The sequence below is a fragment of the Urocampus carinirostris genome, chromosome 4, assembly GCF_059441175.1.
Source record: "Urocampus carinirostris isolate Australia breed hairy pipefish chromosome 4, RoL_Ucar_1.0, whole genome shotgun sequence".
NCBI lineage: Eukaryota > Metazoa > Chordata > Actinopteri > Syngnathiformes > Syngnathidae > Urocampus > Urocampus carinirostris.
Genome location: NC_142352.1, coordinates 6,209,750 through 6,226,530, shown reverse-complemented (window position 1 = coordinate 6,226,530; position 16,781 = coordinate 6,209,750). Strand labels below are relative to the sequence as shown.

Here is a 16,781-nt window from a genome sequence, read left to right as displayed (position 1 = left end):
GACGCCGATTGGCTCCCTGTCCCTATTTAAACCCCCGTCTTTCGTTCACCTGTTGTCAGTCCGTCAGCGAACCTCAGTTCGACCCTGACTCACTCCTGTTTTGGCTCCCGTCTGTTTCCCGGCTTCGTCCCGTTTTCTGATCTGGACCACCTTTTTTGCTCTCCTGTCCCTGCTACTAACCTGTTTTTCCGCCCCTGACACCGCCATTGCCACTTCCGCATGCAGAGCAACCTGCTCCCCGCGACCAGCGGTCACCGGATCGTGTGTGAAATCCTTTCCCTTCTTCCCAATAAACCTGAGAGAAACGTACGCAAGCGGGTCCTGTCTCTGTTCTGGTCTTGACAGGATCGAAATATAAAGTAATTACACGTACTATGAAGGCTTTCACATATTGGATCACCTCTGAGTGCCCTAAATTCTGCACAGCACTGATTTCCCTGATTGTTATCGGAACATTCAACAGTCTATGATGCCTAAGTGGGGTGTTTCATCACGTATAGACATGATAAGTGGGTGTGTATTGAAGGATTTTATACATTTGACTATCAAGGATTTTATATGATTGAATACAAGTTACATTTATTGAATTTAAAGCTGTAGTTATTTACTGACTGTGCCTTTATTCAATGAGCAGTGAAAGTTCAGGGCACCCTGGTGGAAAATGTTGTTTACAGGAACAACGGGAACGGGACGCAAGGCTGATAAGATAATCAGCACATCCAGACGCAGAAAGGCCCTGATGACGTAGAAACGCTCGGTGTTGTTTTGAGTATTCCCAGACATCGCGACGCTCTTCTCTGATTGGTGAAGCCCAGGGGGGCTTTATTGGCACGCCCATGGGAGGAGCCGGCACACCATCTTGCAGGGAGACGTGGGCCAATAAAAAGAGAGCTAAAGAACTTCAGAAGAAGGCTTCATACAGACGCCAATGTCACTAATTCGGCCGTTTTCGATGGAGTCCACTTAGTTAAATTGTTAATGAAATTAAATCTGCCCCCGTGTGAAAATGTCGGCCTTCTTGTTCATCCTTTCCATCAAGAAACAAGCGCGCATAAATTGTTGGGTGAATGTAGGTTGTGTTTGGTTAATGGAGTCAGATAACTAATCCGAACAATTTGGTAAACGCTACATTTGGATATTTAATTCCCAACAATTCGGACCTCCGTTGCAGAGACTCCACCGAACCCCTGACATTGACTCACTGAACCCTCAGTGAGTCAAACTCAGGTTAAGAACCACTGAATAAGGCCTTTTATTCATTATAAGATCCTGCAAGATGAAAAAACACAGAAAGAGCAATATCCAGAGACAAAGCACAAAGTAGCATTCAAGTCAAAATACAAGCTGCTCAGCAGAGTTGAAAGGATGAAGTAGGACTTGCTGGTTTTTTAAAAGAGAAGGGAAAAATTGTGTGGAGTAGCTCCACTGTTAGATGCACTTGGCCTTCAGAAAACAAACTGCTGTTAGTTGAAACTCTCGTGCAGGACACACAGACACGCAGTCAGTACATACAACCATCCGCCGTAAAATGACGACTCGCGCCTCTTGGGATGCTGTGGGGTCATCGGCCACCAGCTCCTGTCAGGCGACATTATCCGCACGGGTGTGAGTGATGTTCATGAGAGATTTGAGTTGGACGTCGTGAGTGTTAGATGATCAAAACGTGTCTTTGAACATGTCGTTTTTCAGCTATATTAGTTTTTACATTGCCCTGCGATTGGCTGACAACCAGTTCAGGGTGACCCCATGCCCACTGCCTGAAGATAACTGGGATGGGCTCCAGCATCCCCGCGACCCTACTGAGGGCAAGCGGTGCAGATAATGGATGGATGGATGGATAGTTTTTACATGGTGACTTTGATGATTACATGATTCATTTTGTGTTATGAATGCACCATTTGGTTATACCAGTGTCTGAAACTCGTGACAAAAAATTAGCATTTTTCACGACTTGAAACACAATAAGACGACTAATCTTAAAAAAAAAAACATTGTTGCAAAGTATTAAGGATTGATAATCAGAATATATAACAGAACAAAACTTTAAAATTAAGTTTATTATAAATCTACTTATAACATTCATTGCATGTATATGACATCGCTGTTTTCCATCTGTATGTATCTGTATTTACTTATCTTCATTCATGCCATGTTTGCGTTGCGTCGTCTGCTACAAGCCACGTGAACTCCTCTTTCCGCAATGCTTTTAATGTAAGTTCACGTTTTGTAGCGTCATACATTTTGTTAGCTTCTTTTGAAACTTTTGTCTGGGGCTAAAGTTTTGGCTTGATTCCTAACCACTTCTCCATTTTTCTTGTGTTCTCTGTGCCTCTACTTTGAAATAATGATATGCAAATGCACGACCTTATAACGCTCGGGAGTTTTTCGATGCAGGCTTCTGATTGGCTGCCGGGTATGCAAATTGCCAAACGAACCGAAATTCCGAAATTCTCAAACCGAACGAAGATTTCGAAAACAGAATAAAGCAAACGTTTGATTTTGAAAATAAATGAATAAATAGATAAATAAAAAACCCGAATGATTTTTTTTTTTCTCAAAAAAATTGTCGGCCACCCGGGCGGAGTCGTTTTGTAAAAGATGCAGATGTTATTTCAGACACTGGTTATACAAATATTTGAATGAAATATTTACTTGTGTGCAATTTGATGGTTCAATAGGTGCATTCATTCACTGTTTTGTACTTCCCCAGCAGTGTTTCGAGGTGGTGCTTTGATAAGTGTGCCATACTCTTACACCACCTGCACCATCTAGTTAAATCCAGTTCAAACAAAGGTCTGTTGTGAAGTTTAGACTTCCTTACTTCGACTGGAAAATCTCATTTCAGTTAAGTTTCATTTTTGTCAATCCACGCCCCTTTTCCTATTAAAACAGTGGTAGCCCTTTTGTCAATGTATGTATTAGGGATGGCTGTCTGTGTATTATTTGCCCTCATGTAGGTTTTAGATCAGGTGATGGTGTCATAATAGTCTGTGGTTTGCAATAATCAGTGGTCTTTGCAGCCCTCTGAGACTCTTTGTAATTAAGGGCTATACAAATAAACATGACTTGACTTGAAACATGACTGTCCTGTTCACAAGCCTAGAATATTGTGTTTATGTCTCATTTTTTTGGGATTCTAACCCAAGTCGTCAAAAGAACTGCTCTCTTAGGCTCTTGGCCCTGGTGCTGTGGAATGCTCTTCCCCCTGAGATTCGATGTGCAACCTGGAAATGTTTAAATCTAAGCTTAAAACACACTTCTATTCTTTAGCATATGAATCACCTAAATTTCATGTTGACAATATCTGTGTATTATTTGCCCTCATGTAGGTTTTAGATCAGGGGATGGTGTCATAATAGTCTGAGGTTTGCAATAATCTGTGATCTGTGCCACTCTTTGAGACTCTTTGTGATTAAGGGCTATACAAAAAAACATGACTTGACTTGACTCTTGTTTCTTTGTGCAAATACTCTGTCCGAGTCCCAGAATTTGAATTTAATACGCACAGGGACACGAACTGTGTATGCCAACATTGAGACATTTATATTTGAGTGCAAAACTAATGACAGACTGAATTTAAGATGGGTGTTAACTGGTTTCTCTCATGCTTAAAAGTTGAATCTCATTCACAGCTAGCCAACATTTTCCTCTTTTACATGAGAAACAAGGAAGAAATACCGTAAATACCAGCCTACAATCAATCAAAAACGTTCCCGACCCCTGCTATAACTGAAACCGGGGAGTGTAAAAATGTTATTCTGCTGGTAATAAAATAAAATCCACAGCATACCAGGTTTTCGTTGGTGAGGCGAGTGATCTCATGCTGCAGACTGGCTTCGATGCGGGCCTCCGGGGGCAACTGGAGGTTCTGGGCCAGGAGCTGCTGCTGCCGGTTGTTCTCTTCTTTGACATTGTGCAGCTCGCCCCGCAAAGATTCCACCTCGCTGTCATAACTCCGCCGCTGCGTTTGCAGCTGGTGCTCCAGAAGCCTGCCGGGAGCGAGGATGATGGAGAGAGGGAGAGAGCGGGAGAGAGAGGTAGTGGGAAGTGTGGGTTGGATAAACGGGGAAAAATAGGGGAAAGACAAATTAGAATCTAAATTTGACATAAGAGATTACATCTTTCCTTCAGTTGTCGCTTCATACTTGGGACCAATGTTCCCTGTAATTTTCCACGGGTATGAACGTTCACGCAAAGTCGGTGAACAACGCTTGAAACAACAGTGAGCAACCATAATCCCAAGTGTGGCAAGATAATTAATTATTAAACATGTCCAAAACTTGACATCAAGTTACATTTTGCTGAGTTTCCGGCAATGCAAAATTATTTTTCTCTTTTGAACGAATTGACTCATGTACTATTGCAAAGGTTATACGGCCTACAAACGTCGTTTGTTCTTACAATTCTTTCACAAGATATCCATTTTTTTTATTTCCGGATATATTTTGTCGCATAATATTAACATTTTTCGGGGCTTATTTAGTCGGTTGTAAGATACAGAACTGTACTTAATCGCATTTCTTAGTGGAAGTACAATGTTGGCAACAATTTTATCTCATATAATTGGAAATTTTTGAATGCAACACAAACTTTTTCTTCTTTTTTCCATGTTTTTTTCTACTTTTTTTTTAAAAATTCCTTTAAAAAAATCTCATTGTGTTTATTTTTTCCGAGCTGTTACTTTTTTCTTTTTGTTCTCTATTTACTTTTTTCCCTACATTTCTTTCTCTTCCTTTTTTCTCAGCTTGTCACTACTTTTTCATTTGGGTATTTTTTTTTTTTTGTTCTATTCCCCCTTCCTTTAAGTCATTTTGTGCATAATTTTACATAATATTTGGTCATTTTGGGATTAAAGAAGCAAAAACAACCTGAAGAGCCGTTTAGGACCCGAAAGAGCCAGTTCCTTTTAGTGAGCCGACCCGAAGAAGCCGGTTCTCGACAAACTCTAATAACTTTACTCAACTTCGTTCTACTTCGACTCGACTTCAAAATACCGCATTTAGGACACAACGTCAGGGGAACCTGTGTATTTTTACCTTCATGCACTGTAACTTTGACTTAATTCGCTTCTTAATAAGTAATTTTGAGCCCTCATTTTTGTGCGCTGGCTCGATTTTCTTGTGCGCAGAGAATGTGCGAGCAGTGCGCAATTGCGCACGCGCACAGCTTAGAGGGAGCACTGCTTGGGACAAATAAAGATTTTAGAAACGACTTTGCTCATCTTACTCTATTTGTTCTTGTTTTTTAAGAAAAGAAATAAAATATAATTCAGGGTTCATACACCTTTTTACGAAGCCACAAGAGCAGGTCTGTTGGCGTCATTTTTGAGCAAACTTGATTTATTTTTCACTAATACGTGGTCTTTCGAGTCAGTCTGCCGGGAAACATGGCAACAATTTCAAGCATTTACAAGCGACTTTTAATCCTTGAACACGCAACATTGAAATTCTAACATTTTCAAGGATTTCAAGCACCTGTACAAACCCTGATAAATGCAAGAACTTTTTAATTGGAAAAACAAGATTAGAAATATTGTTTTTTTTTTTATGCATTACTGTGAAAAAACATCTTGAAAATGTTTTCTATTAAAAATAATGTTCATTATTTCACAAATTTTAGTCAAAATACTGCTTAAAAAATAGAATAGAATATTATTTTCCCATCCAAAAATGCTGGAAATAACAAAAAATGTCTACCATTTGAGTTATCTTTGACAGGGTTTGTACACGGTTTCAAATGGAATCATTTTTTAAGGAATTTCAAAGCTTTCCAATGTCTCGAGAACATTAAAAGAAAAAAAAATCCAGCGTGAATCATGTATTTTGCAGAGTAACAAATACATCCGCAATTTTTTTTTCTCGCATGTCCATTTTTCAAGTCATATGATATTTACATCTTGAGAAAATCCCAAATATATTTGTTTTGGAAGATAAGAAATATCCGTAATTGATACTTAATCCTTGCACTGATTCACACTTCATAGTTCTGTTTAAATGTAGTATGCACCTGTACTCTTGAGCATGACCCATAAGGGGCGATAATGCTTCATAGGACAATGCCGTACAAACTGATGCCAGCTGCTGGTAATCACGAGGGAATAAGAAATGCAATGGCAAAACGAAGCCACGAGAGAGCAGTGCTGCTGTCATTTTTAAGCAGACTTGTGTAAAACGTGGCGACAATTTCAAGCATTTCACACAAAATTCAACCCTTTTTTAACCCTTGAAAACACAACATTAAAAACCAAGCATTTTAAGCCCCTGTACCTTATTTTTCATATTTAATATTGAAATCACTTCAAATACAGTAAAATAAGAAAAATTATCCCTCGTTTTCTTTTCTCCACTACTTGACCAGATCAGTATAAAATACGTGTCATACGAGCATGTACAAAATTAGCTGAACTATGACAAAATAAGCCAATTCTCACGGTTGCCATGGCGCCCAATTGGCCCCGCCCGAGTGGCACCAGCTGACAAATTGGCTTTCCGTCTATTTAAGCTCAGTGCTCTCACTCTTTCTGTGTCAGGCCGTCAACGAACCTCGCCCCGCAAGACGTGGGTTTTGACTCTGTCCTGTTTTCCTGTTGGTATTCCCTGTCCGGTATTGTTCCCGTTTATTTTTGTCTTGTTTAATATCGGTTTCCAGTTTCGTCCCCGTCTATTTTGTCCTGTTTAATATTCTCTCCAGTTTTCATTCCCGTCTAGTTTGTCCTGTTTAATTTCAATAACCTGTTTCATTATCAATCTTATCGGTCCCGTCCTGTCCAGTATCGACCCCATCTGTCCGATATCTATTCGGGCAATTGGTATCGATCTCGTCGGCCTCTGGCTTCCTATCATTTCACGCCAGACTGCTGCCTAACCTCCATGACTCCCCATTCCCCGTAAAATAAAAGGCTTGTGTGAGAAATGTCACGCGTTTGGGTCCTGATCCTGTTCTGGTTCTTGACACCAATAAGTCAATCCTTATGGTCTTTAGCTTTATCAAATATCAGGCAACATATAAATAGTGGTATCCTAACACTTGCACGTTGGTGTTTTATGAAACCAATGTAAAAAAAAAAAGCCCCAATTAAAACAATATCGTTTTTTTCCGGGAGAAAAAAAATCAAATACAACAAAATCATTTTAAAGTGTCATGCCGAGCAAAATGTTATCCCAAAGTCTTAAGCAGAATGCATAAAGTTCACAGTTACACCTGACTGTCTCCTTTAAGCCCTGATTAACCAGCCACAGCTCTCCATCCTCATTCAGCTTTTGGAAGTCCGGAGCAGCCGATCTGACCGACACACAACACAAAAGGGACAAAGAAAGGGAACATGAAAGGCACAATGAACAAATGAAAACGTGCAGGAAGCGGGGTTAGGACATGGACATGGTTAATGACTAAAAATGCGATGTTAAGGGTATAAAAACTGTGTTACTACAACAGGGGCTGAAGCCAATTCAGAAGAGCTTAGATTGCTTAGATAATAGAAATATTTGACTGTAATTCACTCTTATGGTGTGTGAGTGTGTGTGTGTGAATGGGTAAGTGTAAAACACATTGTAAAGCGCTTTGGGGAGTCTTCATTGACTTGAAAAGCGCTATATTAATGCAGACCATTTACCATTCTTAATATATCTGTTATTATTACCATAACTTAAATATATGAAGACTCTCCGTTATCATGAATTATTGTTTTACTAAATCAAACTTAATTTAAAAAAACAAAACAAAGGAACATTTCTGAAAAGGGATATTAAAATGAATCAAAAGTTTCTCTCATATCAATAAAGTTTAATGTTAAAAGTACTTAACATTTATAACGTAAGTTTATCGTTAATATTGCATGCCTTTTATTTTATTACGACACATTTGTTGAATTTGTTATGTATATCAGTAAAAATTATATGAAAATTCGTACTGTTTTGGGGTATGCTTATTGAAGTACATAATTATATTGTATTTATTGCAATATGAAATTGCACACAAATGCAGTTTGTTTATATTGGGGTGATTACTTGGACTGAATAAAATGGAGACAATCAGCAAAAATAAATAGGAGGAAAATAACTTTAGGAAAAAATGCACAGTTCGCTCACAGTTTCATATTTTAGCACAGGGCCAAAAATATGTTATCACAACACGTCACATGTAAATAAGTGAGGGTAGCATGCTTGACAGACAGGGCATTACGTAAAACGGCACAATCAAAAGAGATCCGCTTCCAAGGAATTGCTAAACCGAACAAAGTAGAATAGTTCTTGTATTGAGATTAGACAGTTTTAGTGTACAGTGGGGCAAATAAATATTTAGTCAACCACTAATTGTGTAAATTCTCCTACTTGAGAAGATGAGAGAGGCCTGCAATTGTGAACACGGGTAAACCTCAACCAAATTAGACAGAATGTGTAGAAAAATAAAAGACAACTATATTTGATTGAATTTTAAAGAATGTATTGCCAAATTAGAGCGGTCACCTACAAACAAGCAAGATTTCTGGCTGTCAGAGAGGTCTACCGTTTTCTAACGAGGTCTAATGAAGATGCACTTGTTACCTGTATTAATGGCAGCCATTTTAAATCCATCCATTACCCATCCATTATCTGCACCGCTTATCCTCGATAGGGTCGCGGGGTGCTGGAGCCCATCCCAGCCATCTTTGGGCAGTGGACAGGGGACACTCTCAACTGGTTGCCAGCCAGTCACAGGGCACACAGAGACAGACAACTCACAGGAGGTTCGATTTCATGTTCTCAGAACTGTGCCGCACACGCACTAACCACTGCGCGGCCATGCTGCCCCATTTTTGATAACAAGAACGATAAGCAAAAATCCCAGAACAACACGTGGGGACCTAGTGAATGACTTAGAGAGAGGTGGGCCCACGGGCTTCTATCAGTAACACAATGCAGCGCTAGGGACTCAAATCCTACATTGCCAGACAAATCCCTTCCCTGAAGCCAGTACATATACAGGCCCAGTACGTTGTTCACTAGAGAGCCTTTGGATGATCTAGATAGATAGATAGATAGATAGATACTTTATTCATCCCCGAAGGAAAATTCTAAAAATCTAATCTAAAAAAGGACTAGGAGAATTTGGTATGGTTAAATGAAACAGGTCACAACACAGGTTTTTGTGCTTGGAGGAGAATACTAAATACTAAATTGCATCTGAAGAACACCATACCCACTGTGAAGCATGGGGGTGGAAACATCATGCTCTGTGGCTGTAATTTTGCAAAGGAACCAGGACAACTGATCTGTGTAAAGGAAAGAATGAATGGGGCCATGTATCAAGAGATTTTAGCTGAAAAGCTCCTTTTGACATTCTGTCTCTAATGGTTCAGGTTTACCAGAGTTGACAATTAAAGGTCAGAGATTAGTGGTTGACTAAATACTAATTTGCCCCACTTAAGGTACATCATGTTAAGCAGGCCATCTTTGCTTGTACTAGAAACAAGGAGATGTTCATGCACAAAACATTCCGGAACTATCAGGCCATAATATCCTGCCTGCAGGGAGCGCCATCCTGCAATGTTCTTGCTAGGACATCACATCAATGCAAACCACTTTAGGGAAGCTATTTAAAAACCAAGTAAATTCTACACTGACATGCTGTTAAGGGCTATACCCAAAATGTTTCCGTGTTGTGTAATGAGTAAATATGTTTATTCACTCTTCCGGCATGGCCATGCTTGCATGGACCACCGTCATCCATTACCTGAGCCTACTCAGTAGATGTTTGACCTCAAGCCGCTTACACGCAAACCTGCCAGATCTGCACGGAGCAAGTTGGCGTTCAGTGTCCAGCAACTGAACCGAACACGGTGCTGGTTTGGAAGAATCAGCTGCGGAAAGACAGTTTCAAAAAATGCCTACCTGTTTGTGTCTTTCAGGCCGAGGTAGGCTTGTTTGAGTTCGTCGGCGTCCTTCAGTTTGGAAATGTCCTCTACGTGGACGGCCACTTCAGTCATTGTCTCCTGTGTCAAACATGGAAGAGATATTGTTAGCAGTCATGCAAACCTGATTGGGAAAAATAGTTGCAGCATGCAAGTTGTGTATCAAGCAGTAAGGTACCAAATTTCCCAGACTATAAGTTACAGATTTTTTAATTGTTTGGCCAGGCATGCAACTTGCGCCATCATTTAAAATACTATAATATACTGTAAAATACTGTACACAAGAATACTGAAGTATTTGCCTTCGGTGCAGAAGGCACTGGGCAGAAAGAAGAGAGTGCAGTGCTGTGTGACAATCTCTGACCACGCCTATCGCTCACCCAATCACCCAATCTGTCTGCTTGGCTTGCGTTTCTGGGTTTTTACAGTTTGTTCTCTGGGTTTTCATCATAAAGTGTCTCAACAATGAACAAAGATCGTTTAATAAGCCTTCATTTAAAGGGTTCCTAAACGACCAATAGCCAAAACGGGGACTGTTGGTGTGATAATTGACTGTAAACTATAGTTGGGACTTTGCTCTATATATATTGCAATGATGAACCGTTCATTTAACTAGCATTATGTGGGCTATGCATGCACCAAATTCGGCTCTGCACTTATAAGAATTAGAACGCTGTAGAAGAAATTTTCATAATCAAAATTTTATCTCATACCCATGAAATACTCATAAAAAGAGCCATACGTGACCCCGGCCATAAAGCATCGTGTATAACGTGCACCCCAACAGAGTTCTTTTTTTAGGTAAAAAACAAAACTGCGTCAAACACAAATAAATAAGGTGCGAACGAACTACACTTATTTTAATCCATACATGCCACCTTAAACGTCCGATTCAAGATGAAAAATCTCCTAAATATTTCCCCTCAGATCTACACGATTTATTCAGGTCAACCTTTTTTACTTCAAAACGGCACGTTTTGACAAAAGTGGAAAGATTTCCATGCTTATAAAAGGAAGCTTCTGGGCAAAGCATTTGTGACATTCATGCAAGGGCAAGTACTGGTTTACCTTCTCATCCTGTGGGAAAGCGTGCATGGAGGAGAGAAGGTGGAGACAGGAGCGTTAGACACTGAGGATGCAACCAAAAACATTCAAAAACACATTGCATATCATCTTGGCGGCACAATGGCATCATTAGGCATATTTTGGAGCTGCTGTTAAGTACACTTTCACAAAAGTGATGAGTTAGCAGCAGTTTACTAAGGGAAGCCAATGTGTATTCAAATTTAGTTTATGTAGAGTATATTGAAAGCAGCTTCATGTAAGACACAAAAAAAAAGATCACATAAGCAAAAAGGTGCGTGAATAAAAAAATATAGGCCATTGATAACCCAAATTCAAGTTGAGAACAGCTAAGGTGTTACTCTGCTCATTTGAAAATATTGTGAGTCAGAAATGCCGCCCCCTAGCATACGTCACTCGCGCAAACGTCATTAAAATGACTGTATCGCATTTTTGGGGGAAATGCAATAGAACAGTAAAGTACAGAGAATTTGCACCTTTGTCTATGTATCACTTTTTTAAATGACACCACCATTCCTTACTAATCGGGTCATGAATGTTCAGAAGATAAGGAGTCATTTCGTTTAAAGTAAATTTTTTTAACTTGCTCAAGAGAATTTAATCATATTGTGTAGATTGCAAGCTGCAAATAGTGAGCTGAAAAGCAGAAAATGGCAGGTGACAATGAGTCTGATGTAAGTGACATAGAAGCTGAAAGTGGAAGCGGTCGGATTGTTTCCCGGGACAGTGACACAGAGGATGATAATGTCTTGGTTTAAGTGATTTGGAGTGAAAATAATAGTTGTTTATTCATGCTAGACTTATCTGAATAACTCTATGTTACGTCGTTACTGAAGTTAACAGGCGTACCAATCATGTTAGTATACCGTACGATGATATTCAACCTGTTGCTCTCTTTTACTTTTAATTGCCTTCAAAATGACATGTTTGTTTTTGGGTTTTATCAGGTACATTTCCCCCAAAATCCGACTAATTATGCATTTTTGGGGCTGGTGCGACTTATACTCCGGAGCGACTTCTAGTTCAAAAATACAGTAATCGAAAAAACCTGCTTTTGACTCTAGACATCCGAAAACACTACAGATTGTCAGTCTCACTTTGACGAGCCTAAAAAGTGGGTGAAATTAAACATGCTCATGCTAAAACAAATAGCTGACAAAAGCAAGTACGCGTTAGTAGGACAAACCTTAAGGTAATATAACATAAATGTACCTTGTGGTGCCTGGCTTCCTTTTGACTGACGAGCTGCGAACGCAAAATCAGCACCTCTTCCTTGCGCACCTCCAGCTCCTCGCAGGAGGAGTTGAGCTGGTCCAGGAGAACCTTGTAAGCCGGAGAACCCGGCGCACCGGCGTTGGATGCTGTCCCACCCAGCAGGCTTTTTCTCATCTCGGAGAGATCGTGCTTCAGTTTCTTGTTCTCAGATTCCAGCTCCTGACGCTAAGAGCCGAAAGGAGTCCAAATTCAAAAACTGGACAGGAAATAACTTCGATGCATTCAATTGGATTCAATCAAGTTACCTTGAGCGACTCATATTCCAACTCTGCACCACGAGCCTTTTTGAACTCGGATTCATCCTGAAACAAGGAGCATAAATTACAGTAAAACCTCGGGTAGTGTTTAACTTATTCTTTGTTCAAAAACCAAAAAGTCACAACCTTGAGTATGGTACTAATTGAACTTAAACATAAAAAGTGTGGCCTTGACGCTAAAATGTGTTATACCATAATTTGTCAAACATGCTTTATTCTATCCATCTATCTACCCTGGTAATATCCCTCGAGAGGGGTGACCGACAGCAAGACAAACACATAAAAGAAGAAAATAAAAAAGGGAAAAAGTAGCAAAAACACACACAAAAAGTCTTTGGACCATGGCCAACCCAAATGCCCAAATACCCAAACAAGTTAGGCACCTCAGCACCCAAGTCGGTCATGCTTTCGTCCCTCCAGATGAAACGGGACACAAGAAAGCGGCCATGTCACTCGGGTCAGGGTGACACAACATACTCTTCTGTTCAACAGCAGAGCCCGACCGCTTTCACCGGTTTACCCCTTTCGCATCATACAGGTGCCCTGCCCATCCCTTAGAACACGTCTAACAAGCCACTTTCCTTTTACAACACCTCTCCACTCATTCCTATCACTAACAAGGGCTAGCTAGCTCTAGATAGCTAGATACTTTATTCATCCCCATAGGGAAATTCACACTTTCAGCAGTATACTTATGTTGAGATATAAAATAATAAAATAAAGATATAGAATACAAAAATACCCAATATAACGTAGGAGCTCTAGCTTCCACTACAGGGAGTGCAGAATTATTAGGCAAGTTGTATTTTTGAGGATTAATTTTATTATTGAACAACAACCATGTTCTTAATGAACCCAAAAGTCTCATTAATATCAAAGCTGAATATTTTGGAAGTTGGAGTGGGGCTTTTTTAGTTTTAGCTATTTTAGGAGGATATCTGTGTGTGCAGGTGACTATTACTGTGCATAATTATTAGGCAACTTAACAAAAAACAAATGTATACCCATTTCAATTATTTATTTTCATCAGGGAAACCAATAAAACAGCTCAATATTCACAAATATACATTTCTGACATTCAAAAACAAAACAAAAACAAATCAGTGACCAATATAGCCACCTTTCTTTGCAAGGACACTCAAAAGCCTGCCATCCATGGATTCTGTCAGTGCTTTGATCTGTTCACGATCAACATTGCGTGCAGCAGCAACCACAGCCTCCCAGACACTGTTCAGAGAGGTGTACTGTTTTCCCTCCTTGTAAATCTCACATTTGATGAGGGACCACAGGTTCTCTATGGGGTTCAGATCAGGTGAACAAGGAGGCCATGTCATTAGTTTTTCTTCTTTTAGACCCTTTCTTGCCAGCCACGCTGTGGAGTACTTGGATGCGTGTGATGGAGCGTTGTCCTGCATGAAAATCATGTTTTTCTTGAAGGATGCGGACTTCTTCCTGTACCACTGCTTGAAGAAGGTGTCTTCCAGAAACTGGCAGTAGGACTGGGAGTTGAGCTTGAGTCCATCCTCAACCCGAAAAGGCCCCACAAGCTCATCTTTGATGATACCAGCCCATACCAGTACCCCACCTCCACCTTGCTGGCGTCTGAGGCGGACTGGAGCTCTCTGCCCTTTACCGATCCAGCCACGGGCCCATCCATCTGGCCCATCAAGACTCACTCTCATTTCATCAGTCCATAAAACCTTAGAAAAATCCGTCTTGAGATTTTTCTTGGCCCAGTCTTGACGTTTCAGCTTGTGTGTCTTGTTCAGTGGTGGTCGTTTTTCAGCCTTTCTTACCTTGGCCATGTCTCTGAGTATTGCACACCTTGTGCTTTTGGGCACTCCAGTGATGTTGCAGCTCTGAAATATGGCAAAACTGGTGGCAAGTGGCATCATGGCAGCTGTACGCTTGACTTTTCTCAGTTCACGGGCAGTTATTTTGCGCCTTGGTTTTTCTACACGCTTCTTGCGACCCTGTTGACTATTTTGAATGTAACGCTTGATTGTTCGATGATCACGCTTCAGAAGCTTGGCAATTTTAAGAGTGCTGCATCCCTCTGCAAGATATCTCACTATTTTTGACTTTTCAGAGACTGTCAAGTCCCTCTTCTGACCCATTTTGCCAAAGGAAAGGAAGTTGCCTAATAATTATGCACACCTGATATAGGGTGTTGATGTCATTAGACCACACCCCTTCTCATTACAGAGATGCACATCACCTGATATGCTTAATTGGTAGTAGGCTTTCGAGCCTATACAGCTTGGAGTAAGACAACATGCATAAAGAGGATGATGTGGTCAAAATACTCATTTGCCTAATAATTCTGCACTCCCTGTATATTTACACCATCCATCTATGTCAATCGCGGCCTTGCTCTTGGTCTTCTTCCATTGACTTCTGCTCTTTAGATCCTCTTCAACATTCGTGCCTCATCCATCCACTCCATGTGCCCAAACCAACCGAGTACTCTCTTATCCACACGCTTGCTCATTTCCACTACTACTCCAGTTCTGTCTCTCACAATTTCATTTCTCAATCTGTCGAATCTTGTCACTCCTAACATACTCCTCAAACACTTCATCTCAAAAACATTGAATTTCTTTCTCAAATCTGCGTTCAGGCTCCAAGTCTTGGCACCATACAACACAGTCGGCACAATCACACTCTCATACAGTCCCCTCTTAACATCCATACTCATATTAATGGCCCCCGGCAAAAATAATAACCTTATTTCCAGAAAATGAATTAATCCCAGAGTTTGTGTTTTGTAAGAGTAGCAAACATGCCCAGTAAGTTTATTGTGTGTTTGCTTGTGGGAAATTAGGTGTACCCTGGCTCTGGTCCTCTGGAACTGCTCCTCCTTGTTTTCCAGCTCATTGCGCAGCGACTGCTTTTCTTGCTCCAGCTCCGTAAGTCGCTTCTGCAGCTTGAGCGTGAGCGAGGTATCCATTCCTCGAGTTAAATCCTGCATCGAGAGTCTCTATTAAATGAGCACTCGTAAATCCGTGAAAATCCGGTTTCCTACTTCTGCGGCCTGGGATCCGTCTTCCGATTCGGCGAACTCGGACTTGAAGGTATACTCTGACTCGTTGCTGCTGTGGGTGGAATCTGTTCTCCTGTGGCCTGGCTTGGAAACATGCTAGGAACATGTAAAGAAAATGTCAATTACTAGGGAGAATGTTGGAGAAAATAATAAGAAGAAAATGTTTGTCCTGACTTCTTTGAGGTCGTCGTATTTCTCCTCCAGGCGAAGGTGTTCTGTCAGGAGATTCTGGTACCGAGAGCGCTCCTCGTTCAGATCCGTTTCCAGCTGCTGAGTCTCTGCTGCAATCGCACGAGCCATTTTCTCTGTAGAGACAAAAAAAGAACAACAAAAAGGTAGAATTTGGTCAGGAAAAAAAAACGGTTTGAATTAAGTAGTGACATTTATTATTATTATTACATTATTTACCAGGTTTGTATTGGACTACAGTATTCTCCAGATCAGTGTTTTTCAACCAGTGTGCCGGGGCCCACTAGCCTGCCGTGAGACCTTATCTTTCCAAAACATCAGGCTATCATTCAGTATTTTTGCTATCTTCAGACGAAGAACTGTAATAGTCATCCATATCAGTAGGTGGCAGTCGATTTTTATATGCTTCTACTCCGGTGAGATTTCCTGGTCATCCTGGAACTGGGATTACCACTTGTGAGGCCCCTTCTCAAGATTTCTTTTTTTCCTCATGCTGAGGTTTTGAGTTTTTCCTTGCCCGCATGTTGGTTCAAGATCAGGCGATGATGTAATTGTAATCCTGTGCAGTCCTTTGAGACATCTTGCGATTAAAGGCTATACAAATAAATGTGACCTGACTTGGTGTGTGAAATTATAACCAAATTACTATATTTAAGTATATATACTAACACTACTACTACTACTACCACTACCAATAGTATTACTACTACTACTACTACTACAGGTCAAGTCATGTTTATTTGTATAGCCCTTAATCACAAAGAGTCTCAAAGGGGTGCACAGACCACATATTATTGCAAACCACAGACAATTATGACACCATGCCCTGATCTAAAACCTACATGAGGGCAAGGAAAAACTCAAAAACCTCAACACGAGGAAACCTTGAGAAGGGACTGGACATGAGGTAATCCCCCTTCCAGGATGACCAGGCTGCAATTTGATGTTGCAATAACAAATAATACACAGACATTGTAAACATAAAATATAGGTTATTCATATGCTATAGAATAGAAGTGTGTTTTAAGCCTAGATTTTCCCTGAG

General features: G+C 40.5%; 1 protein-coding gene across 1 annotated transcript in view; it reads right to left on the bottom strand.

Annotated features, from left to right (window-relative positions):
- Window positions 1-16,781, bottom strand: part of myo5aa (myosin VAa) — a 113,285-nt gene that overhangs the window by 22,685 nt on the left and 73,819 nt on the right. The window contains exons 24-32 of the mRNA XM_088333517.1: window positions 15,722-15,852; window positions 15,530-15,643; window positions 15,335-15,469; window positions 12,493-12,549; window positions 12,185-12,412; window positions 9,870-9,970; window positions 7,201-7,281; window positions 3,791-3,989; window positions 1,513-1,578 (exon numbers count right to left, since the gene is read on the bottom strand). Of these exons, the coding sequence (XP_088189643.1) occupies window positions 1,513-1,578; window positions 3,791-3,989; window positions 7,201-7,281; window positions 9,870-9,970; window positions 12,185-12,412; window positions 12,493-12,549; window positions 15,335-15,469; window positions 15,530-15,643; window positions 15,722-15,852 (1,112 nt within the window). The remainder of the gene's footprint in view (window positions 1-1,512; window positions 1,579-3,790; window positions 3,990-7,200; window positions 7,282-9,869; window positions 9,971-12,184; window positions 12,413-12,492; window positions 12,550-15,334; window positions 15,470-15,529; window positions 15,644-15,721; window positions 15,853-16,781) is intronic.